Source organism: Geospiza fortis, unplaced genomic scaffold (assembly GCF_000277835.1).
Source record: "Geospiza fortis unplaced genomic scaffold, GeoFor_1.0 scaffold393, whole genome shotgun sequence".
In the NCBI taxonomy this organism is placed as follows: Eukaryota; Metazoa; Chordata; class Aves; order Passeriformes; family Thraupidae; genus Geospiza; species Geospiza fortis.
Genome location: NW_005054738.1, coordinates 74991 through 101568, shown reverse-complemented (window position 1 = coordinate 101568; position 26578 = coordinate 74991). Strand labels below are relative to the sequence as shown.

General features: G+C 47.5%; 1 protein-coding gene across 1 annotated transcript in view; it reads left to right on the top strand.

The window, feature by feature from the left end:
• The window catches only part of LOXL2 (lysyl oxidase like 2), a 79233-nt gene that overhangs the window by 16164 nt on the left and 36491 nt on the right, over positions 1-26578 (top strand). The window contains exons 2-3 of the mRNA XM_031065332.1: positions 3720-4128; positions 10278-10453. Of these exons, the coding sequence (XP_030921192.1) occupies positions 3774-4128; positions 10278-10453 (531 nt within the window). The 5' untranslated portion in view covers positions 3720-3773. The remainder of the gene's footprint in view (positions 1-3719; positions 4129-10277; positions 10454-26578) is intronic.

The following is a 26578-nucleotide window of genomic DNA, read 5'->3' as shown; positions in this document are numbered from 1 at the left end:
TGACATTCTCCTCTCCAATATTCGGGTTTAGTTGACATTCTCCTCTCCAATATTTGGGTTTAGTTGACATTCTCCTCTCCAATATTTGGGTTTAGTTGACATTCTCCTCTCCAATATTTGGGTTTAGTTGACATTCTCCTCTCCAATATTTGGGTTTAGTTGACATTCTCCTCTCCAATATTCAGGTTTAGTTAACATGGAGCTTTCTGGAGGCTCAGAAATAAACCAAAACTGGCCCAAGAGGGGAATTTTTTCATGTTCCGCTCATGATGCTGAAGTGCTGCTCTATCTCTGACAGCTGCAGGGTTTGACTGGGAGGTTGCTCCACTCTTTATCTGCCTTTTCCTTCCCAAATTTCCCTCACGTGGCTGCAGGACCATCCAGATGCTCCCAGAAATAGAAATACAAATATTTATAAACAGAGCCCTGCGTTCTCAGTGTGTGGGACAGCCCTGGGAAAGCTTGAACGACCCTTTAGAAACCAAATAATGACCCTTTAGAGACCCAAAAAATGACCCTTTCTAAACCCAGCCGGGAGTTTGGGGCTAAATCAGCCTCCTCAGCTGAATTTTTCGGGAGAGCTTCTGCAGCCCAATTTCGTTTTTGAGGAGGGTTTGCTGAGGGTTTAAAAATGCTTTAAAAAGCAAGGAACAGCAGCCACTGAGGATGGAGCTGATCAAACCAGATGTCTGGGGACAGACATGATCAATACAGATGTTTAGGGGTGGAGAAGATCCAGACAGATGTTCATGGGTGGACCAGATCAAACCAGATGTTTGGGGATGGAACAGATCAAGACAGTTGTTGTTGAGGGATGGAACAAATCAAGACAGATGTTTGGGGATGGAAGAGATAAATACAGATATTTAAGGATTGAGCAGATCCAGACAGATGTTTAGGGGTGGAGCAAATCAATGCAGATGTTGTTTAGGGGTGGAGCAGATCAATGCAGATGTTTAGGGGTGGAGCAGATCAATGCAGATGTTTAGGGATGGAACAGATCAGCGCAGATGTTTGGGGATGGCACAGATCAGCACAGATGTTGTTGAGGGATAGAACAAACCAAGACAGATGTTTAGGGATGGAGCAGATCAATGTAGATGTTTAGGGATGGAGAAGATCCAGACAGATGTTTAGGGGTGGAACAGATCAATGCAGATGTTGTTTAGGGGTGGAGCAAATCAATACAGATGTTTAGGGATGGCACAGATCGGCACAGATCAGCACAGATGTTGTTGAGGGACGGAACAAACCAAGACAGATGTTTAGGGATGGAGCAGATCAATGCAGATGTTTAAAAATGAAACCTGAAGCTGCCCAGATCTTGCTGCAGAGCTCGAGGCTCTGCTGAGGTGAAACTCCTCCCCTCTGGGGTTTGGACTGACAATTCCCACCCGTCCTTCCCTGCCAAGATCCGGGGGGATCCCTGGAATTTTCTCTCCATCCAGGAGCACCTCCCAGCCCCTGTTTGTCCCCTGGGCTGAACCCACCCTGTGTCCATCCAAACATCTCCAGGGGTTTGTTCAGAGCCCGGTGCTGCTGGGCTTGGGGTCAGGGCTGATGGCTGGGACCAGTCCAGGAACTGGAGCTCCTGGATCCCTCTGGATCTCCTGGAGCCAGGATTAGGGGTGGAACAGATCATCCTGGATCACTCTGGATCTCCTGGATCCAGGATCATGGATCCCTCTGGATCTCCTGGAGCCAGGATTCTGGATCCCTCTGGAACTCCTGGATCCCTCTGAATCTTCTGGATCCAGGATTCTGGATCACTCTGGAGCTCCTGGATCACTCTGGATCTCCTGGATCCAGGATCATGGATCCCTCTGGATCTCCTGGATCGAGAATTCTGAATCACTCTGGAACTCCTGGATCCTTCTGGATCTCCTGGATCCAGGATCATGGATCCCCTGGATCTGGGATCCTGGATCGCTCTGGAGCTCCTGGATCTGGAATCTTGGATCATTCTGGAGCTCTTGGATCTGGGATTCTGGATCCCTCTGGAGCTCCTGGATCCAGAATTCTGAATCACTCTGGAACTCCTGGATCCTTCTGGAGCTCCTGGATCCGGGATCCCTCTGATCCTGCCCTGCCAGCTGCATTCCCGTTGGAAAATCCCCTCTCCTCGCTCCAGAGGGAGCAGCAGCTGCATTTCCCTCCTCCCATCCCCTCCAGCCCTCCCCAGGCTGGGGCAGCACCTGGTTTTATTCCTCTCTCTCAGCCTCACCTCCTGACCTACAAATAAATTGGCTCCTGGAAACCCAATGTTTGTTTTCCAAGATTTTTTCCCCTCTCATTTTCCCGCCCCATCCTGATTTATGAGATCTGTTGGAAAACCTCCTCTGGCTTTTCCTGTTTCCCCTCCAATCCCGGGCTCTAGTCCCCGAGCTTCTGTTTCATTTCTCCCTTCCTCGGCAAAATCCTTTTCGTTCGCAGGAATCTCCTGAGCCCCATCCCTGCTGCACCCACAGGGAAACTGAGGCACAGCCCTGGAAATGTCCTGGAATTCTGATCCATGTGCTCCTCAGCTTTGAAGGCTGTTCGTGGATTTTGTATCTCTATGTGAGGATGTGATTTTTCTGGGATTTTTTTTTTAAAGGATAGACCAGATTTAGCTGAAATTTCGGAGAGTTTTAGTTCCTAGACATCTCCTTTGGAGCCAAATCCTCCCTCCCCTCCGGTGGCTGCCAGGAGCCAACGGAGCTCCCAAGGTCTGGGGAGGATTTTCCCCCTGAGCTCTGGCACTGCTTCACTTGGGAATGATGGAATCCTCATCCCCACGTGTCCTGCCTGACCGCTCCACGTGCCTGGGCGTCAGTGGGAAGCAGGAAAAGGACAGGATTTCACAGGATTCCATTCCTGGATGAAATTCCTCTCGTGAATCACGAGAAGTTGTCTGTTCCCACCTTAAACTGTGCTCGTGGAGCACTTGGACGCCAACAAATCCCCATCCAGACTTACAACCGAAACCTGGAGACGTTTTCCACTATTCCAGGGTCATCCAAGGCTTCTGCCAAGTGTCTGGTGATGTTTTGAGTTTGTACAGATGGAACCAGGCATGCAGGAACAGAAATAAATCTTTCATCCCACTGGGAACCCGGAGTTCAGGATAAATCCCTCACTGCTGGCCACGGGATTTCCTCACCCTCCTGGTTTTCCACTGCTCCTGATGGGTTTGGGCTCTCGATGGGGAGAAAAAAGGGTTCAGTTCTGTCCTGCAGGATTGGGGTGAAGTTTTCCTGCTGGATTTCTGGAGGAAAACAGGAAAATCATTTGCTACACCTCCCAACACAGAGAATTTTACCTGGGGAAAATGGATTTTTGGGGTGAAATCATGTGGCAAGTTGATCTAAACTTCTAAATGGGGGAGGTTTCAGTTTGTTTGTCCCACCCCACAGGAAATAATTGAGGTGACTTTGGTTTTTACAGGTGGCATTGGAGGTAACCCCAATTTCCAAGATAATAATGGAAATAATAATTAAGAATAGAAACAGTAATTAATAGTAGAAATAATAATTAATAATATAAATAATAAATGATAATATAAATACTAAATAATAATATAAATAATATGAACAAACAAAAGTAAAATAAGAAATAATAAACAATAAAATAAATAATAACATATAGAAATAAATGAAATAGTATCAATGCTTTAATACTATAAATCATATCAATTTTGAATCATTACAAACTTTAATTAAAACCTGATTTTCCTCCAGGACAGCCCTGCCCGCACTGCCTGGCTCTGCCTCTGAGGACTGTGAGTGCTGAAAATGGGAAGATCCCAAGTTTTTCCCTCCAACCACTGCCTGCTGCTGCTGCTGCTGCTGGCCGGGCTGAGCTGTGCCCAGTACGAGCCCTGGCCGTACCTGCCCGGCTACCCCGAGCCGCCCCCCCAGGTGTTCCAGCCGCCCCAGAGAGCCCCAGACGTGCCCAAAATCCAGCTGAGGCTGGCGGGGCAGAAGAGGAAGCACAACGAGGGCAGGGTGGAGGTGTTCTACGGCGGAGAGTGGGGCACCGTGTGCGACGACGACTTCTCCATCCACGCCGCCCACGTGGTGTGCCGGGAGCTGGGCTACGTGGAGGCCGTGTCCTGGCTGCCCAGCTCCAAGTACGGGAAAGGAGAAGGTAAGGAGATCCTGGAGCATTGTGGGGAATGTTTCCAGCTCCCAGTAATCCCTGATTTTTGGTATTGATCATCAGTGATCAGTCTCATCAATTAGTTTGAGTGTTGGTTTCTCATGCTCTGCTCTGTGAGGTAAAAAATGTGTTAAAGTGTTGGAAAGCATCCAAAGGATGGACACAGGGATGGAAAAGGGTCTGCAGCAGCTGAAGGACCTTGGATTGGGATCCCAAGGTATTGGGAGGGCCTTTCCATCTTCCAATAATCCCTAATTTCAGTTTAATTGGTGTTGTTGGGGTGTTTCTCTCTCAGGCTGGGAGCTGGGCTATGTGGAGGCCGTGTCCTGGCTGCCCAGCTCCAAGTATGGGAAAGGAGAAGGTGAGGAGATCTTGGAAGAGGGAGGAGATCTTTCCATCTCCCAATAATCGCTGATTTGTGGTATTGATCATCAATGACCAGTCTCTTTGATGGTTTTGAGTGTTGGTTTCTCATGCTCTGCTCTGTGAGGTAAAAAATGTGTTGAAGTGTTGGAAAGCATCCAAAGCATGGACACAGGGATGGGGAAGGGTCTGGAGCAGCTGAAGGACCTTGGATTGGGATCCCAGGGCATTGGGAGAGACGTTCCATCTCCCAGTAATCCCTGATTTCAGTCTCATTGATGGTTTTAGGGCGTTTCTCTCTTGGGAGCTGGGCTACATGGAGGCCGTGTCCTGGCTGCCCAGCTCCAAGTATGGAAAAGGAGAAGGTGAGGGGGTCTTGGAGCACTCTGGGGAATGTTTCCAGCTCCCAGTAATCCCTAATTTCAGTCTAATTGATGGTTTTGGGGTGTTTCTCTCTTGGAGGCCATGTCCTGGCTGCCCAGCTCCAAGTATGGAAAAGGAGAAGGTGAGGGGGTCTTCAGAAAGAGAGAGGGTCCTTCCCTCTCCCAATAATCCCTGATTTCAGTCTCACTGATGGTTTTGAGTGTTGGTTTCTCGTGCTCTGCTCTGTGAGGTAAAAAAGGTGTTGGAAAGCATCCAAAGGATGGACACAGGGATGGGGAAGAGCAGCTGAAGGACCTTGGATTGGGATCCCAAGGTATTGGAAGGGCCTTTCCATCTCCCAGTAATCCCTGATTTCGGTCTCATTGATGGTTTTGGGGTGTTTCTCTCTTGAAGGCCGTGTCCTGGCTGCCCAGCTCCAAGTACAGGAAAGGAGAAGGTGAGGAGATCTTGGAGCAGTGTGGGGAATGTTTCCAACATCCAATAATCCCTGATTTTTGGTATTGATCATCAATGATCAGTATCATTGATGGTTTTGAGTGTTGGCTTCTCGTGCTCTGCTCTGTGAGGTAAAAAATATGTTAAAGTGTTGGAAAGCATCCAAAGGATGGACACAGGGATGGAGAATTGCTTGGAGATTGGGATAAAGAACCTTGGATTGGGATTTCAGGGCTTTTCCACTTCCCCATAATCCATAATTTTAGTTTAATTGGTAGTTTTGAATGTTCCTTTCTCATGCTGTGCTCTGTGTGGTAAAAAATGTGTGAAACTATTGGAAAGCATCCAAAGGATGGACACAGGGATGGGGAAGGGTCTGGAACATCTGAGAGACCTTGGATTGGGATCCCAGGGCACTGGGGGAGCCTCTCCATCTCCCAAGAATCCCTAATTTCAGTTTAATTGACAAGTTTGGGGTGTTTCATGCTGTGCTGAGTGGATCTGGGATCTGAGGGGTAAAAAAAGGTGTGAAATTATTGGAAGCATCCAAAGAATGGACACGGGGATGGGGAAGGGTCTGGAGCAGCTGAGGGCGCTCAGAAAAGAGGAGACTGAGGGGAGAAATTTTGGGATCTGCTCCTGCCCAGGGGCGCCTCTGATTGTTCCCTGAACAGAATCCAGGCAAAGCTGGAGCTGTGCCAGGGGAATTTAGGTTGGATTTTAGGGAAAAGTTCTGTGTCATGGTCTGGTCTGTGCCTCCAAAGGGGTCTGAACAGTTCATACCCTATGGGAATGGTTATATGGGAATAACAACCATTGGGTTATATGGGAATAACCACCATTGGGTTATATGGGAATAATTACTGGGTTATATGGGAATAGCAACCATTGGGTTATATGGGAATAGCTGTGAAATTATTGGAAGCATCCAAAGAATGGACACGGGGATGGGGAAGGGTCTGGAGCAGCTGAGGGCGCTCAGAAAAGAGGAGACTGAGGGGAGAAATTTTGGGATCTGCTCCTGCCCAGGGGCGCCTCTGATTGTTCCCTGAACAGAATCCAGGCAAAGCTGGAGCTGTGCCAGGGGAATTTAGGTTGGATTTTAGGGAAAAGTTCTGTGTCATGGTCTGGTCTGTGCCTCCAAAGGGGTCTGAACAGTTCATACCCTATGGGAATGGTTATATGGGAATAACAACCATTGGGTTATACGGGAATAACCACCATTGGGTTATATGGGAATAATTACTGGGTTATATGGGAATAGCAACCATTGGGTTATATGGGAATAGCAACTATTGGGTTATATGGGAATAACAATTATGCCGGGAATAACCATTTTGGGTGCCTTCAGGCTGCTCCTGGTGGGGAAAATCTGTTCAGCCTCATCCCAGATTTTATCTACTGGACTCATGGAATGGTTTGGGTTGGAAAGGAGCTTAAAGTCATCCAATTATCCCCCCCTGCCATGGTCACCTCCCACTGTCCTCAGTGCTCCAGCCTGGCCTTGGGCACTTCCAGGGCTCCAGGGGCAGCACCAGCTCCTCTGGGAATTCCATCCCAGCCCCTCCAAGGGAGGAGTTTCTTCCCAAAATCCCATCTAAATTTCCCCTCCTTCACCTTAAACCACTCCCCTTGTCCTGGGGATGCGTTTTCCACGTTCTTTCTCGCCCCCCGAACCTTAACACCTGGTGGAAATGTGGAAAATCTCACCTGAATCCCAAATATCTGCTGGGCAAACCCTTGGAAAGGAGAACGTTTGTTTGTGACAGCCGGGAATTCCTGAAATCACCAAATTTGAGAGGGAAAACTCAGAAATAATCCAGGAATAACAACGGATCTGTGAGATAACGGACACCCCAAGGGATTGCTCGGGATTTATTGGGATTTGTGATTGAATCTTGTCCTGCTGAGGATTTTTCCTGCCCTCCCCGGAGCCTGCTGGATCCCACAGGGATAAAATTCCACTCAGGAGGGCCGCAGGTGCTGTTTGGGTGGATTTGAGCAGTTTTTGAGTGCTCACACCTATAAATGTCCCATAAAAGAGTGAGTGGGGCCTGAGGGAAATTGCAAACCTGGAATGTGCTCCCAAAGTTGTGGATTTTGGCTCTAGAGGCAGAGCTGGAGATTTCCAAGCGAGGAAGAGGCCGTGACATTGGAAAACAAACCGGGCTGGCCACAGGGTCACACGGGAGGGAGAATTCCCAGGGAAATCCCAAATCCAGGCTCTGGGGGGCTCTTCCCAATTCTGGTTCTAAGGGGCCTGATTTCTGTATTAATTTCTTATTTTAATATTTTAAATAAGTTTAAATGCATTAATTTAATATATTATTTATACCATAATTAAATTCCAATTTAATATTAATTTAATATAACATGAAATTAATTTTAATTAATTTATTTTATTTAATTATATTCTTAATTTAATATATTATTTGATATATTAATTTAACATTGATTAAATTTATTAATTTAATATTCCTATATGAATAAAGGATGGGAAAAGCTATTGGGTTGGAGCTTTTCCCAACTTGACAACTTTACTTTGGTCTTAAAATATAAATAAATTAATAATTTAAAAGTTAAAATTTAAAGTTAACTAATTCCATTAAAGGATAATGCTTTTTTATTCTGGCATTTAATGACGATTCTTAATGGCAGCATTTTGCCAAGGTGGAGCATGCTGAAATGTAGATCATGGATAGAATTTTACAGTCTTTGCAAATTTGGATATTTAACAAAAATGTCTTAATGAGAGACTAGAATGAATAGCCTGATATTATTTTATTTCAATTTTAAAAATTTACTTTATTTTTATTGTATTTTTTATTGTCTTGGATGAGCTTAATCTCAGTTTATAGGATGTATTTTAGAGAGGACTTTGTGCGCTGCTTGAGGTGCTGCTTTATTCACCTTGATTTTCACACCTTGGTTTTTCCCACTGAGAATTTTCATCAGCATCCCTGGGGCAGCACAGGCTGGAGGTGGATTTTTATTTCCAAATGGATAAAGGACAGGAAAATCCATGGGCCAGAGCTTTTCCCAATCCATCAATCCTTGAGGTGCCGCTTTATTCACCTTGATTTGCACACCAAGAGTGAGACCCAGGGAGATTCCCTGGAATCCAGGTTCAGGATTCAGGGAATCCTGAATTTCACACTGAGAGTGAGACCCAGCTGCTTCCCTGGAATCCAGGTTCAGGGAATCCAGCCCAGATTCCTCCTTTTGGAATCTCAGCTGTGTTTTCATCCTTTTCCAGGAAAAATCTGACTGTTTGAAAATCATGCACTGCTTGAGGTGCTGCTTTATTCATCTTGATTGTCACACCCCGGTTTTTCACACTGACAAATTTCATCACTGTTCCCTGTGATGGATCTGATCACTGTGCTGGAGCAACATGGCCTGGAGGTGGATTTTTATTCCCAAATGGATAAAGGATGGGAAAATCCATGGGCCAGATCCTTTCCCAATCCATCAATCCTTGAGGTGCCGCTTTATTTTTACACCAAGATTTCACATCTTGATTTGCACACCAAGAGTGAGACCCAGCACTTCCCTGCCTTCCAGGCAAGATTCCTTGGAATCCAGATTCAGGGAATCCAACCCAGATCCCTCCTCTTGGAATCTCAGTTGTGCTTTTTCCCATTCAGGGAAAATCTGGCTGGACAACATGCACTGCTTGAAGTGCCACTTTACTCACTTTTATTTTCAGACCTTGATTTTTCCCACTGAGAATTTTCATCAGCATCCCAGCAACAGCACAGGCTCGAGGTGGATTTTTATTCCCAAGTGGATAAAGGACGGGAAAATCCATGGGCCAGATCCTTTCCCAATCCATCAATCCTTGAGGTGCTGCTTTAATTTCACACCAAGATTTCACATCTTGATTTTCACACCGAGAGTGAGAACTGAGCGCTTCCCCAGAATCCAGATTCAGGGAATCCAACCCAGATCCCTCCTCTTGGAATCTCAGCTGTGTTTTCCTCCTTTTCCAGGGGAAATCTGGCTGGACAACGTGCACTGCTTGAGGTGCTGCTTTATTCACCTTGATTGTCACATCAAGAATGAGACCCAGCACTTCCCTGCCTTTCAGGGAGGATTCCTTGGAATCCAGGTTCAGGGAATGCAGCCCAGATCCCTCCTCTTGGGATCTCAGCTGTGTTTTCCTCCTTTTTCAGGGAAAATCTGGCTGGACAATGTGCACTGCTTGAGGTGCTGCTTTACTCACCTTGATTTTCACACCTTGGTTTTTCCCACCGAGAATTTTCATCACTGATCCCTGGGGTAGCACAGGCTGGAGGTGGATTTTTATTCCCAAATGGATAAAGGACGGGAAAATCCATGGGCCAGATCCTTTCCCAATCCATCAATCCTTGAGGTGCCGCTTTAATTTCACACCAAGATTTCACATCTTGATTTTCACACCGAGAGTGAGACCCAGCACTTCCCTGGAATCCAGATTCGGGGAATCCAGCCCAGATCCCTCATCTTGGAATCTCAGTTATGGTTATGGTTTTTCCCATTCCAGGGAGAATCTGGCTGGACAATGTGCACTGCTTGAGGTGCCACTTTATTCACTTTTATTTTCACACTTTGATCTTTCCCACTGAGAATTTCCATCACTGATCCCTGGAACAGCACAGGCTGGAGGTGGATTTTTATTCCCAAGTGGATAAAGGACAGGAAAACCGAGAACTTCCCTGGAATCCAAGTTCAGGGAATCCAGCCCAGATTCCTCCTTTTGGAATCTCAGCTTTGCTTTCCTCCTTTTCCAGGGGAAATCTGGCTGGACAACGTGCACTGCTTGAGGTGCTGCTTTATTCACCTTGATTGTCACATCAAGAATGAGACCCAGCACTTCCCTGCCTTTCAGGGAGGATTCCTTGGAATCCAGATTCAGGGAATGCAGCCCAGATCCCTCCTCTTGGGATCTCAGCTGTGTTTTCCTCCTTTTTCAGGGAAAATCTGGCTGGACAACGTGCACTGCACGGGCAAGGAGAGCAGCCTGGCCGCCTGCAGCTCCAACGGCTGGGGCGTGAGCGACTGCAAACACACCGAGGACGTGGGCGTGGTGTGCAGCGAGAAGAGGATCCCAGGCTTCAAGTTTGACAACTCCCTGATTAACCAAATCGAGGTAATTGGGGTGAAAATGATGCTGATTAACCAAATTGAGGTAATTGGGGTGAAAATGATGGTCCAGAGTGTTCTGTGGATAGGGATGGTTGGAAGTGATGGAAATTGTTAATTTATCACATGTTTATCCTTCATGTTTGTTCATGTTATCGATTTATCCCACATTTGTCACATGTGTATTCATATTATCAATTTATCCCATTTTTATTCCCATTATCAAACTTATCCCATATTTATTCACCTCACCATTTATTCACATTATCAACTTATCCTGTATTTATACCACATTATCAGTTTATCCCATACTTATCTCATCTATTTATTCACATTATCAACTTATCCCATATTTATACCACATTATCAGTTAATCCCATATTTATCCCATCGATTCATTCACATTACCAATTTATCTCATATATATTCCCATTATAAATTTATGTCATGTTTATCCCACCTATTGATTCACCTTATCAATTTATCCCATATTTTCCCCACATTACCAATTTATCCCATACTTATTCCCATTATCAATTTATCCCATATTTATTCACATTATCAATTTATCCCATATTTCTTCCACATATTTATTCCCATTATCTACTTATCCCACATTATCAATTTATCCTGTATTTATCCCACCTATTTATTCACATTATCCATCCATCCCATATTTATTTCCATTATCAATTTTTCCAATATTTATCCCACATTATCAATTAGTCCCAGATTTATCCCATCTATTTATTCCCATTATCAATTTCTCTCATGTTCATGCCACATTATCAGTTTATCCAATATTTATCCCACATTATCAATTTATCCTGTATTTATCCCACCTATTTATTCACATTATCCATCTATCCCATATTTATTTCCATTATCAATTTTTCCAATATTTATCCCACATTATCAATTTATCCCTTATCCCACCTACTTATTCACCTTATCAATTTATCCCATATTAATTCCCACTATCAATTTATCTCATGTTTATCCCACATTAACAGTTTATCCTATATTTATCTCACATTATCAATTTATCCCTTATCCCACCTACTTATTCACCTTATCAATTTATCCCATATTAATTCCCACTATCAATTTATCTCATGTTTATCCCACATTAACAGTTTATCCTATATTTATCTCACATTATCAATTTATCCCTTATCCCACCTACTTATTCACCTTATCAATTTATCCCATATTAATTCCCACTATCAATTTATCTCATGTTTATCCCACATTAACAGTTTATCCTATATTTATCTCACATTATCAATTTATCCCTTATCCCACCTACTTATTCACCTTATCAATTTATCCCATATTAATTCCCACTATCAATTTATCTCATGTTTATCCCACATTAACAGTTTATCCTATATTTATCTCACATTATCAATTTATCCCTTATCCCACCTACTTATTCACCTTATCAATTTATCCCATATTAATTCCCACTATCAATTTATCTCATGTTTATCCCACATTAACAGTTTATCCTATATTTATCTCACATTATCAATTTATCCCTTATCCCACCTACTTATTCACCTTATCAATTTATCCCATATTAATTCCCACTATCAATTTATCTCATGTTTATCCCACATTAACAGTTTATCCTATATTTATCTCACATTATCAATTTATCCCTTATCCCACCTACTTATTCACCTTATCAATTTATCCCATATTAATTCCCACTATCAATTTATCTCATGTTTATCCCACATTAACAGTTTATCCTATATTTATCTCACATTATCAATTTATCCCTTATCCCACCTACTTATTCACCTTATCAATTTATCCCATATTAATTCCCACTATCAATTTATCTCATGTTTATCCCACATATTTATTCACCTTATTAATTTGTCCCAATTTATTCCCTTTATCAATTTACCTCATGTTTATCCCATATTCATTCACATGATCAATTTATCCCATATTGATCCCATCTCTGGAATTAAAACTTGGCTGCTCCTGCCTGGGCCGGAGAGAAAAAATTCAGGTTCCAATTTCAGAAATTCAGATAAACAATAAGAATTTGAAACTTTTTACTATAAATTATTCCGGTTCCTCAATCAATTTTCCAAAATTGAAACCTGTTCTTTTCATGTTTCAGAGGATGAATTTAGAGACAAAATGTGCCTTTGATTAATCAAATTGAGGTAAATGGGGTAAAAACTCTGATTCAGAGCATCCTGTGGACTGGGATGGCTGGGATGACATAAATTATCAATTTATCCCATGTTAATCCCACATATTATTTATCCACATTATCAGATAAATAATAAGAATTTGAAACAATCAGAGATTTATTTTAATTTTTTCTATAAATTATTCCAGTTCCTCAAACAATTTTTCAAAATTGAAACCTGTTCTGTTAATATTTCAAAGAATGAATTTAAAGAGACAAAATCTGTGTTGTACTCACAGAACTTCCTGATTTTTTTAGTTCTAATGGACAAAAAATCCTGAATTTTCTCTCCTCTTTTAACACTGGGACCAGTTCGGAGCTCTCGGGGCTAATGGGGGCAGTGTGAAGGGTTGGATTTGGGGTGGAATAATTCCTGCAGCCACGCTGGATTTCAAGGGAAGATACAAAGATATTTTTGTGTTGTTCGGATGAGCGATGATGAAAAAGCAACGATAAAAATATGGGAACATTTGTGGGAATGTGGGGTTAGGGCTGGAAGTGAGGAAGTCGTGGGGAAGGTTCTGGGCTCTCACTGGGAGGCTGAGGGGAGATTTGGGGAAATGACAGAACCAAAGGGGAAATGACAGAAATCCCACGGGATAAAGAAATGCTGGGCTGGAAGGGAGCTGGGATGAGCTGTTCAGAGGGGGAAAAATAGATTTTTTTTTCCTTTATCTCCTCAGTTTGGGGAGTTTGTGGTGCCTCAGGCACCTCTGTTTTCTTGGATTTTTCACTATCTCAATTCCCTGGCTGCCCTTGGCCAAAATTTAGGGAGAGACCCCCCCTGTAAGTGTTTCCAGAGCTCCTTTTGAGCATCCAGGGAAAACCCAGGCTGGGCTGCAGAAAGGAAAGGACAGGAAAGGACAGGAAAGTGTTTAGAGACCAGCTCTGAAATTAACCATTCTCTTCAGAGGAAAGGAAAGGAAAGGAAATTCAGAGGAAAGGAAAGGGAAAGGAAAGGAAAGGAAAGGAAAGGAAAGGAAAGGAAAGGAAAGGAAAGGAAAGGAAAGGAAAGGAAAGGAAAGGAAAGGAAAGGAAAGGAAAGGAAAGGAAAGGAAAGGAAAGGAAAGGAAAGGAAAGGAAAGGAAAGGAAAGGAAAGGAAAGGAAAGGAAAGGAAAGGAAAGGAAAGGAAAGGAAAGGAAAGGAAAGGAAAGGAAAGGAAAGGAAAGGAAAGGAAAGGAAAGGAAAGGAAAGGAAAGGAAAGGAAAGGAAAGGCTGCAGGATCTGAGGGATTCAATTCCTTTCCCCACCCTGACCTCGCCTCCCCTGCCTCAGGAGGGACCATCCCAGCCGCTCCATCAATGGCTCCCTTGTGTCTCAGGCAATGAGGCGGGAGCGTGGAACACCAGGGGTGGCTTTGGCTCCTCTGAAGCCACAGAGAGTCCTCAAAACACCTGGAAGAAAATCTGCTTTAGTCTAGACAGAGGTCACCTCACCCCGGGCTGAATTAATCACGGCAGCTTCGGAGGGCTCTGCCTTTCCATGAGCTCAGCACGGGGCTGGCTGAGTGGAACTCCTCAGATATTTGGGAATGAGCTCGGCTGCTGCTCTGGGGGTGCTGAAATTTCAGATGAATCATGAGACTGAAGCGATTCCTGGAGCAGAAGCCTGGATCCCTCAGCAGGAGGAGGGGATGGAATAGGGAGAAGTGGATTTATTTTTAAGGAGCTGTGCTGAGTGGGGCTGCAGCCCCTGCCCATGCCCTGCCTGCCTCACACTGACAGAGAGAGCAGGTTAGAATTAGAAATCGGGGGGGAAAACCTTCCCTGTGCGGTTGGGGAGGGGTTGGAATGGAATTCCAGAGAAGCTGTGGCTACTCCTGGATCCTTGGAAGTGTCCAAAACCAGGCTGGAGCAACCTGGATGATTTTGAGCTCCTTTCCTACCAAACCATTCCAGGATTCTGTTTCTCTCTGAATGGTTTTAAGCTCCTGTTCTACCCAAATCATTCCAGGATTCTTTATCTCCCTGAATGATTTTGAGCTCCTTTCCTACCCAAACCCTCCCAGGATTCTGTTTCACCCTGAATTATTTTTGAGCTCCTTTCCTACCAAACCCTTCCAGGATTCTGTCTCTCCCTGAGTTGATTTTGAGCTCCTTTCCCACCCAAACCCTCCCAGGATTCTGTTTCACCCTGAATTATTTTTGAGCTCCTTTCCTACCAAGCCATTCCAGGATTCTTTATCTCTCTGAATGATTTTGAGCTCCTTTCCCACCCAAACCCTCCCAGGATTCTGATTCTCCCTGAATTTCACGAACCTTCCCACAGCACCACTGCTTCCATTCTGCAAAACCCAGCTGGTTTTTCCTCTCTCCCTCTAAAATCAAATCCCTGGAGCTGCAGGGCTCCTTCCCTGCTGCTCTCCCTGAGCAGGATCGAGGCTGGAGGTGAGGAGTTGGGATGTTTGGGATGCCATCGTGGCAGCTCCTTGCGCTCACAACTGGCTGTCAAATGTTCCAGCTCCTTCCCCCTCTGAGTTTCCCCACTCTTATCTTTGCTTTATCTGCTCAGCAGCCAGTGGGGCACGGCTGGAGCCAAAAACGAGGAGCAGGATGACCCAGGGGGTCACAAACCTCAACTGGGGGGGTCCAAAGCCTCCTGTGAAGGCGAGTTTGGAAGGTTTTGCCCTTCCCAACACGTCTGGGAATCCCGCAGGTCGTTCCTTGCATTCACCAGGGGAAACATCATCGTTTGTGAGCTCCTGGGTTCCTGCTGGAGCCCAGAGCTTGTCCCAGTGATGTTTTCTCTTTGGAATGAGGGGTGAGGGGGCTGGAATTTCCTCTGAGCTCTGCTGTGGTCAGGGCTCTCCATCAGCTTCTGCGCTGACAGAGCAGAACCAGCGCAATCCCACCGGGATTCCCGGGGGACGAGATCTGTCCGTTTGTCCTTCAGCTGCTGCCCAAGCCAGGCTTTACTAAACAGGCCTGGCTGGAGGTGCTAAACCAAGCTTGGGTGCTGGATCCTGCATTCCCACGCTGGTTGTGATTCCCAAATGGATCTGACTGTGCCCAGCCTGTGGATTAACAGGAGCAAGGGCAGATTTTGGTGCCTGTGATCAGAGGGAACAGCTGGAGCTGGGCCAGGGGAGCTTTAGTTGGATGCTGGGAAAAGTTTCTTCACCTTGAGGGGGGCCTTGGGCACTCCCAGGGATCCAGGGGCAGCCACAGCTCCTCTGGGAATCCCATCCCCTCCCTCAGAGCCAGGAATTCCTTCCCAATGCTGCACCCAAATCTCCCCTTTCCCAGTGGGAAGCCATTCCCTGTGTCCTGTCCCAAATCCCTCTCCATGTTTCTGTAGCTCCTTTAGGCACTGCAAGGCCACGGTGAGGTCACCCCAAAACTTCTGGACAATCCCAGTTCCCCCAGCCTTTCCTCATCATTTAGAATGTGTGTTAAAGCCCCTTTGGTGCAGATTCCCTGGGGCTGGGAAGTGCTGGGAACATGGAAAACCAGGGAGGGGGAATCCCACGGTGACGGGGCCCTGCACGGGGACGTTTTGCCCAAATCTGGCCTGGCTGGCTCAGCTCTGCCCCACAGGGAGCCCCCTCAGAAGCAGCTCGATAACCCCTGAGCCGAGCTCATTTTCATTGGACACCGGCTCAGCTCCGCTGCCCAGTTTGGAAAAGCCGCAGATAAGTGGGATAGGGTGAGATTTTCCACGGCCACAAATCACCCAGCCATTCCATGTGGATGTGCTCAGACAGATCCCTTCCCATCACAGCTCATGCTTGCAGGGTTATGTCACACTTCTTCCCATCCCTGAGCTCTTCCATCCTTTTCCTGCTGGGAAGGGGCAGTGCTTGACCTCTGAAAGCTGGGAAAAATTATTGCCAAGGCACAGCAAGGTCAGGAACACAGAATTAATTACATTAGATCTGTGCAAAAGGCCCCCAAACTCATTAAGCCCAACCTCTGACCAATCAGCACTTTCTCACCCAGGCCACCCCACTCTGTCCTTAGGAAAGTTCAATATTTGAACAGAAAAATGATCTTTAAAGGCATTTTCAATCCAAACCCTGAAGGGTTTTGGGGGAGGGCGAATGGTGGCAGAGTTGTGGTAAGGAGGAGGGATGTCACAGACATTTCTTTTATGAAAAATCCTCTCCCAGGATTTTCCCTGCTGAAGCTGAGAAGTTCAGCAACCAGACGTTATCTGCTGCTGTGGAATGCAACAGGTCTGTCTGGATTGGCCCAGATTGGATGTTTAGAAATAATGGCCAATCCAGAACTGAGAGCTCTCTCGGACTGTGCCGAGAGAGCGGGGTTTGTTATCATTCTTTACTTTTCTGTTCTTAGGTTAGGTAGCAGGTTCTGGAAACTCTCCTTTCTTTTTCTTTTAGTGTAGTTTAAATAGATGTATAGGTCAGAAAATAATAAATCAAGCCTTCTGATCATCGAGTCAGATCTACGTCTCTTCCTTCATCCCAAACACCCTTGTGACCGCCGTCACAGAGGGAGACAGGCAGGAAGGGGTTAATCCTTCTGGCAACACCGGAATTCCATCCCTCCCTTGTTAAAATTCCTTTTTTTGCTGTTTCCCACTTCCACGGCAGATTTTAGAGCATTTCTGGGAGGGTGATGGAGCCGCTGGGTGTCAGGAGCTCTGAAATCCAAATTCCCTGTGTGCTCCCCGAGCAGGGAACGCCATCCCTGCCCTTCCAACAGTGCCTGCAGTCACTCTGTGTTATCCCAGCTCATTCCAGACCCACCTGCAGCTGCTTTCCTGCCTTTTCCAGCCGTTTCAAGGCCACAGTGGCTGACTCTTACCTTAATATATTCCTTAAATCAATGCGCCAGAGGGAGTTTATTGAATGCCCGCCCCAAAACATCCTGAACAAAATATTTGCTGTCCACCTCCTTCCTCTGCGTGCGCCCACACAGCCTTCAAACAGGCCAGGCTCTAAATATATCGGATTTCTGCAGCTCCCAAATAGCTCTGGTACCTGGGGCCAGCCCAGGGCTTTGGCCAGACGGTGGCCAGACAGGTCTGGCTGCTATTTCTGGCCTGCATTTCCCCTCTGGGTCCTTGTGAGGCAGAAAAATCTCCCTTCAAAGCCCCGTGGCTCAAAGGCTTCGGTTGTGCTGCGTTAAAAGGGGGTTCAGCCACGGCTGGAAGTGTCCAGGGCTCGGCTGGATGGGGTTTGGAGCAGCCTGGGGTGGTGGGAGGTGTCCCAGGGTGGGATGAGATGGGGTTAGGGTCCCTTCCAACACGAACCATCCCATGATTCTGGTTAATTGCGGATTTTTAACGAGGGGGAAAAGGCTCTGCTGGGTCCTGCTCAGGGGTTTGCAGTCAAACCAGGCTCTGTGTGAGGCCAGACTGAGCTGGGGGTGCAGGAGGGAAGGGGAGAAGCTTGTGCCTTGTCCCCGGGTAAATCTCCCCCTTTTAATATCTCTAGTTGGAAGGAACCCCTAAGGATCATCGAGTCCAACTCCCTGCTCCTCGCAGCACTCAACAATGACACCTTCAGAATAAGAAAATACTGTAGAAGACCTGGAAAAAAATCTACATATTTTCCTTCTCGAAACAGTAAAATAGGTGCAAGAGTTTCAATTCTCTTTTTCACTCAGTGCTGTTGAGATTGAGGCACCTGAAGCCCCGTCCTCAGAGGAAAATTATTCTACAACAAAAAGGGGAATGGCCATCTCTGTCATTTACATTTTTAGATTATTACAATTTTTTGTACAACTTCCTTTTCCAGCTTTTTGCCATGAAAATCCATGGAATCTCTGTCCCCACGGTGGGGATTTGTCACCCCCAGCCCATCTGTGTCTGCTGCAGCCCTCAGTGTTTAATTAGAAAAGTTTTATTTGCCCGTTTGTTGTGACAACAGGGTTTGAGTTTCCCTGTGCTGTGAATGTTTAATCCTCCAAACCAAAGCCCAAGTGCAGCAAAATTCTGCTGCTTTGTGTGTCTGGGAGGGTCTTCAGCATCTCCTCACCTCAGGAAAATGTTAATTAACCTGATTTTGGGGCGATCCACCATGTTTTAGTGCTGTGTGAGCGTGATCATTTGCCTCAGTGGCTCCTTTGTGGCAGGTCAGGGCGCTGGAATCAGGGACTCATGGAAGGATTTGGGTTGGAAAGGCCTGTAAAGATCATTTTTCTGTTCAAATATTGAACTTCTCCTAAGGACAGAGTGGGGTGGCCTGGGTGAGAAAGTGCTGATTGGTCAGAGGTTGGGCTTAATGAGCTTGGAGGTCTTTTGCACAGATCTAATGTAATTAATTCTGTGTTCCTGACCTTGCTGCGCCTTGGCAATAAATTTTCCCAGCTTCCAGTGCCTGATCCAAACACTTTGCCTGCACTTAGCTGAGCCTGCCCTAAGCTGAGCCTGCCCTAGGCTGAGCCTGCCCTAGGCTGAGCCTGCCCTAGGCTGAGCCTGCCCTAGGCTGAGCCTGCCCTAGGCTGAGCCTGCCCTAAGCTGAGCCTGCCCTAGGCTGAGCCTGCCCTAAGCTGAGCCTGCACTTAGCTGAGCCTGCCCTAAGCTGAGCCTGCCCTAGGCTGAGCCTGCCCTAGGCTGAGCCTGCCCATGCCAAAGCCTCTCCAGCCCCCTGCTCCTGCTCTGTCCCCTCCCTGGTGTCCCCAGCCTTCCCCAGGGCTGTCCCCTCGCCCTGCCCGTGCTCCACGGAGCCTCTCCCAGCCCAGCCAGGCTTTTGGCAGCCCAAATCTGCGCTGGGTTTGCTCCTGGCCCCTAAGCCTGGCTCAAACTCTGCTCCCTCACCCTTCTGTGCAGCCCCAGCCCAGCTCTGTCCCCCAGCTTTGTCCCATCCTGCCGTGTTTATTGAACAGCCAGGACCTTGGGGTGACTCAGAGGCTCAGCTGCAGATGTTTAAACCCAAACAGATTTCACCCATTCCGATGGATGTGAAGAAAAAAGAGTCTTTTTCCTCTGGTGGCTGAGGTTTTAGTGGAAGTGAAGGTTTTTATGATGGACAAAGCCCCTGTGGAAAGATTTTTGTGTTGTGTTGAGGATTGGAGGAAAAACCCCAATTTCTTGTTGAAGTTTCAGCCTTAATTCCTGATGTTTGGAAGCTGAGAAATCCTGGAGCTCAGTTGGGAGTGAAAAAGGATTTCACTATTATTAAATGATTAAAACCTATTTATATAGGTTTTATTTAAGGGGCAGTGGAATAGGTCAGGCTTAGGGAAGGAAAGAGGAGTTTGAGTGGATCATGGAGCTCTTAAAGCAAGAGAGGAATGAAAATGGAAGTGAAAAAATCCAAGGACAGAGCAGAGGGAAATCCAAACTCCAGGGTGATTCAGCACCAGGGCAGCGTGTGAGCCTGGGATTTCTAGGAACAGGATGCTCTCCCTGGACTGATTCCTGAGCGCCCTCAGGGCCCTTCACAAGGAAAGGGAGCAGCTGGGTTTGGGCACGGAGAGGGCCCCAAAAAACCCATCCTGGGCATCACCTGCCAGCACACAGCACATGGCACACAACGCAGGGAATGCTCCCAAAGCTGGGTGGGATTTTGCCGTCGGATCCGGAGCCATGGGGAAGCGTTTGGTTCAGAGGGTGGAAACAAAAGCAGTCGAGGCTCATGTGAAAACTTTTCCGTGCCAGAGTCCTTTTGTGAGGGCTCAGAACAAACCCTTCTCCCTGGGCTGGCCCCGGCTGCGAGTCCCTGGTTTCGTAACGGAGCTGGAGCCTCTGCCAGGGGACGTGTCCCACTGGGGAGGAGCAGCTCTGGGGCCCTGGACGTGGCTCCTGGCAAGGAAGGGATGGGACAGAGGGAAACACGGCCCAGCACGGAAGAGTTTCACACATTTTTCCTTCATTTTTTACTCATTTGTGTTGCAGGATGCTGGAAGTCCCAGCTGAGATTGTGGAATCCTGGGATGGTTTGATTGGGAAGGGAGCTTAAACCCCATCCCCAGGGACACCTCCCCCTGTCCCAGGGTGCTCCAGCCTCTCCTTGGGCACTTCCAGGGACCCAGGGGCAGCCACAGCTGCTCTGGGAATTCCATCCCAGCCCTGGGAATTCCATCCCAGCCTTTCCTTCCATCCAATCCCTGCCCACTTTCTATCCCAAACCATTCCCCCCATCCTGTCCCTCTCCCCCTTTCCCAAATCCCATCTTTGCCTCCCTCCATGGTTTAGGGTTCAGCTTTCTCTCGATCCCAGAGTTTTCCTTGTGGTGGGATCGCCCTCCACACGTCCATGGAGCACAGAGAGGGGGGTTTCAGGAATCTGCTTTATCCATTAGGTGTTGTTTGCTCCCAGTCTTTCTCTGGGATCTGTTTTCACCATCAGCCCAGCTGCTGTTGGAGGATGAACCATTTCTGCTTGCATTTGCATTATTGAACAGCCCTGGTGTAACAAAACCTCTGCAGCCAGAGGAAACCATTCCAACCCCAAAGAATTATTGGGAAAAAAGCTCCCGGCAGCCCTTTCTCATGGAGAACCCTCAGTGCGCTTATTCTGATCCTTTGTTCTTGAATTTTCCAATACAAAGCCGAGCTCTGCAGTGGCTTGAATTCCTCTCTGAGGTTTTGCTCTTTGTTCAGAGCTGAGCAAACCCTTGAGTTGCTCCATCAAAATTTCCCTGCCCTAAACCACCCCTGGGAGGGAAAAGGGGAAGAGATTTGCGTTGGTTTTGCTCCCAGACAAAATTTCCTGAGCTCCAGAGCTCTAAACCAGCTCTGGAAGGGAAAAGGGGGTGGGATTGGGGTTGGTTTTGCTCCCATACAAAATCCCAAAATTTCCTGCTCTAAACCAGCTCTGGGAAGAAAAAGGGGAAGAGTTTGGGGTTGGTTTTGCTCTCAGACAAAATTTCCTGAGCTCCAGAGCTCTAAACCAGCTCTGGAAGGGAAAAGGGGGTGGGATTGGGGTTAGTTTTGCTCTCAGAAAAAATTCTAAAATTCCCTCCTCTAAACCAGCTCTGGGATCAAAAGGGGATGGCACTGGGGCTGGTTTTGCTCTCAGACAGACCCTTAAAATGTCCCTGTGGCCTGTTGGAGCTATCAGGAGATTAATTCCCTCCAGGAATGAAATGTTGCCTCATTTTTTGCTGTTTTGCTCGTTTTTTTGTCCTCCTTGGCAAACACAGGCCAAAAAAAAAATAACGACGCCAAAAGGGCTGGATGCACTAAACAGAATCTCAGCTTGGAGCAGGATTTCTTTTCATGTCTGAGTCAGCATCTCCGGGGGAGAGGGATGAGATGGGAGAGCTTTGTCCAAAGCCTGAGGTGGCACATTGGACCCAGGAATGCTTTCCCAAATTTCCATTTACACCTTGGTTTTCACTGCTGTAAAAAAAAACAAAAACCAACAAGGAGCCAGCCCAGCCAGTCAGGGGGGAAGAAATGTCCAAATGCCCAGCCTGGAAGGGGGAAATAGAGAACTTTGAAATCCTGGAGTGGTTAATTCTGAGATCTCGAGTGCTGGAGTGAGAAATAGAGGGATCTTGAGCCTGGAGTGGGAAATACAGGGATTTTAAATGCTGGAGTGGGAAATACTCAAGTGCTGGAATGGGAGATTTCAGGATCTCAAGTGCTGGAGTGGGAAATACAGGGATTTTGAGTCCTGGAATGGCAAATATAGGGATCTTGAATTCTGGAGGCATGGATAGCCCACTCCTGCTGTGCTCAGAGCTCTTCTGGAAACAGCTGGAACAACTTCTTTTGATTTGTTAAGCTGCAGAAATAATTGCAAAAATAGCAGGCAAATCCCAAAGTATCTGCCAGCATTCCCAAGCTTTGCATTTTTAAAAGGTTTTGTGGGGTTTTTTTGCATCATTGTGACTTTTCTCCTCCTCAGCCTCAGTGGGCTCTTTTCTTTCTCTGCCTGATGCTCTGATAGCATAAATCCCAGCAAGGCATTCCCAGATCCATCCAGGGCTTTGGAACATTAAAATCCACCCTCTGGCTTGGGAAATCCGCGAGGGGGAGGTGCCTGGAAGGTGCAGGAGTGCATCAGGGAGGGATTGTTCCTTCTTGCCCTGCTCTGTGCTCTCCCCTCAGCCTCTGGCAGCTGCCAGGGACAGGTGGATGTGTTGGGATTTAGGAACAGAGCTCCTGCCTGGCTGGAGGAGTGGGAAGGAAAGGGAAATCCCAAATCTGTTGGATCAGGAGAGGAAAACCCAAATATTCTCAATGAGAACGTGGCTGCTTTAGGGGCTCTGTTGTGTTCCCTGCTGCAGAGGGATCCTCAGGAGGAGGTTGGGTTTGAATCCTCAGGATCCTGGATAGGATTCCCTGTTTTTTGGCCTTTGAAGAAGCAGTTTGCTCTCTCTGAACCTGATTCCTGCACAGAAGGAGTTTGGGAATTGCTGCTCCCTCCCAGGAATCCTTAAGGCTGGAAAAGACCTCCAAGATCGAGTCCTTTGACTCCTCTGTTGGCCTTGGGTGTTTTCCAGGTTTCCCACCTGGGTGACATTCCCTGGGATGGCCCAGCAGCCAGAACAGGGATGTTCAATGATGAGGAAGAGGTGGAACACGGGAATGCTGGTCCTGGGAAGCACCAGGCAGATGTTCAACATCTGGAGTGACCCAGGACTCAAGCGGGCTGAGCTGTGGAGCTGCTTCCTCACAAAACCACAAAACTCAGCACCTGGAGCAGCACCCAGGTGTGAACTCCTTCCAAGGCCTGGCTGTGGCCTCCAGCTGGTCTAAATCCAAGGAAAAGGGACAGGGCTGTCCCTTTTGAAAACCGTGTGTGGGCTTTAGCACACTGCTGATGCCAGCTCCAGAATGAAAATGTCCCTTTCTGCCACTTTAATGTGCAGCAGAGCTGATCCTCCCCTAACTGTGGGTCTCAAACCTACCCAGGGCTTCCTACAGGATGGAAAAATCCCACAATCACAGATGGAAAACTCCCTCTCCCACTTTTGCAGCTGCCAGTGCAAATTTCCTCCTGTTTCCCATCTTTTCCCAGGTGCTTTTCCAGCACAGTTTGAAGGGTTGGCTCCCTGGCCTTTGGGTTAATCCCTTTAAAAGGCTTTTATTAAAAACACTTGGAGATCTTCAGCACCCAGAGCTGCTTCCAAGCGCATTTAAGGCTTCGATTACTCTTTTCCTGGTGAAGAAAATGAGGCAGGGTAGGGGAAGCAGGGGAACAAAGTTCCCTCTGACAGCCCTGGGTAAACACAATTTCTCCATCAAGGCAAAAGCTGGAAACATTTCCTAAATTGCACCAGGGAGAAGCGAGTAGCAGGGTTTGGAAAGCAGCCTGGGGAGGCCTGGAATGCCCTGGGGCTCTGATACCTTCCTGACAGCACGTACTCAAAAACTCTGCAAGGTTTTAGGAGAAGCTGCCAGGCTCAGGAGAAGCTGCCAAGCTCAGGAGAAACTTGGTGCTGCAAATGGATTTCTCAGGCTCCACTGGAGAGGTTTCAAATCCCCTCTTACATCAGACCCCTGGAACACCTGAAATTGCCTCAGATGTACCAAATTTAGGTATCACAGGGGTTATTTTTAATTCTTGAGGGCTACAAGAGCTTTCAAAACTGGAGCCCAGCCTATGAACCCTATGTGAGTAGCACTTTTGGATAAATCCTGTTTTCCAGGGGTTGGGGGATGTTCTAGCTCAGATTTTGGAGAACTGAATTCTTGCAGCTGAGGGGGAGAGGGGGAACCAGTGATTTGCAAAACTGGGTGGTAAATGTAGACAAATAAAAGACACAAAGGTGGAGGAGGAATAAGGAAAAGGAAGGGGGAAGCCTTAAGTGAGTTGTCCAAAGTGGTGTGGGCAGAGGTGAGGATGAGGAGGAGATGCCAACGCCATTCCTTGCCTCTTGCCCCACTCCCTGACCCATTTCCTGCCCCAGCAGCCTCTTTCTTTACCCTTCCCTGGGCTCTGTTTGTGGTGTCAGCACCACTGGAAGCATCTGGAGAATGGCTGAGCCATGGAATCTGCAGGTCCTGCTCTGATCTCCCCGTGAGCCCTGACCAGAGGCCCGTGGCCCTTTAAAGCTCCGGGCAATTCTTCTTTTCCGAGTGGCTGAATCCGAGGATTCCTCAGCTCTGATGTAACCCCGAGCGGCACCACGTGGGTTTGCACATATTTGACACCGAAAGGGCTCCTGGAAGGGAATTTATCCATTTTTCAGAAGCTCTTTTGTAACCACTTGCCACAGAGGACCTTTTCCAGCCAGGATTTGCCTCTGTGGCTCTGCAGGGCTGCTTTGTGCCCTCGTGGGTATTTTCCAGCCAGGATTTGCCCCCTCCGGACAGGATTTGCCCCTGGGGCCCTTCAGGTCTCATTATTGCCCTCAGGGAACTTTTCCAGTCAGGATTTGCCCCCTCCATCCAGGATTTGAATCCTGCCTCAGGCAGGGCTGGTTTGTATCCTCAGGGGTATTTTCCATCCAGCACTTGCCCCTTTCAGTGAGGATTTGCCCCTGGGGCCCTTCAGGTCTCATTTTTGCCCTCAGGGAACTTTTCCATTCAGGATTTTCCCCTGGGGCCCTGCAGGGCTGGTTTGTATCCTCAGGGGTATTTTCCATCCAGCACTTGCCCCTTTCAGTGAGGATTTGCCCCTGGGGCCCTGCAGGGCTGCTTTGTGCCCTCGCAGGTATTTCCAGCCAAGATTTGCCCCTGAGGCCCTTCGGGTCTGATTTTTGCCCTCAGGGATCTTTTCCGTACAGGATTTGCCCCTGGGGCCCTGCAGGGCTGCTTTGTGCCCTCGCAGGTATTTCCAGCCAAGATTTGCCCCTGAGGCCCTGCAGGGCTGATTTGTGCCTTCAGGGATATTTTCCAGCCTGGAGTTGCTCCTGGGGCCCTGCAGGACTGCTCTGTCCCCTCCCAGGTCTTTTCCAGCCAGGATTTCCCTCTGTGGCCCTGCGGGGTGGCTTTTGCCCTCAGGGACATTTTCCAGCCAGGATTTGCCCCCTCAAATGAGGATTTGCCCCCGGGGCCCTGCAGGGCTGCTCTGTGCCCTCCCAGGTATTTTCCAGCCAGGATTTCCCTCTGTGGCTCTGCAGATCTGTTTTTTGCCCTCAGGGATCTGTTCCAGCCAGGATTTGCCCCTGAAGTCCTGCAGGGCTGCTTTGTGCTCTCATAGGTGTTTTCCAGCCCGCAGTTGCTTCTGAAGGTCTGCAGGGCTGGTTTTTGCCCTCAGGGACATTTTCCAGCCCGGATTTGCCCCTGAAGCCCTGCAGGGCTGGTTTGTGCCCTCAGATCTTACACTCGGGGGTATTTTCCAGGGAGATTTGCCCCCGGAGTCTTCCAGGGCTGCTCTGTGTCCTCACGTAGGTGCCATGTGTGAAATCCATTCGCCTTCCATGACTCACTTGCTGTCCCAGGCTGTGGAGGAGGAGCCAGACAAATGCTGCTGTCAGCACGTTGGAATCCCAGATTCCACATGAAATCATGGCTTTGGATGAAAACCCCAAAGCCCTTCCCCTGCCAGGGCTCCCACCTCCCTGCGCCCAGAATGATGCTCTGAGTAAGGCTGGCCCTAACAAAGCTGAGCTTGGTTAATTTCCACAGGAACAGGGGCTAAATTAAGGTGAAAACAGCACTTGGAATTGAAGTGACAAAGATTTGTTATAGGGCTACTTACAAAATAAATTAGAGTTTGTTTTTTTTTTTTTTAATGAGAAAAAGAATCTTCTTCCAGAGGATGGATTTACACAAGGTGGAAAGGTTTGTTTCATAAAATCCCAGAAAGGTTTGGGTTGGAAGGGAGCTTAAAAATCATCTCGTTCCCCCCCCTACAATTGGCAGGGACCCCTTCCACTGTCCCAGGTGGCTCCAGCCTGGCCTTGGACACTTCCAGGGATGGGGCAGCCACAGCTCCTCTGGGAATTCCATCCCAGCCCCTCACAGGGAAGGATGTATTCCCAATACCCATCTAACCCTGCCCTCTGGAAGTCTGAATCGCTGTTTTCCTGTCACTCCTCTGCCTCCCTGCCCTGTCCCTTCCCCAACACCTCATCCTTTCTGCCCTGCCTGACCACAGTAGGTCTGTGA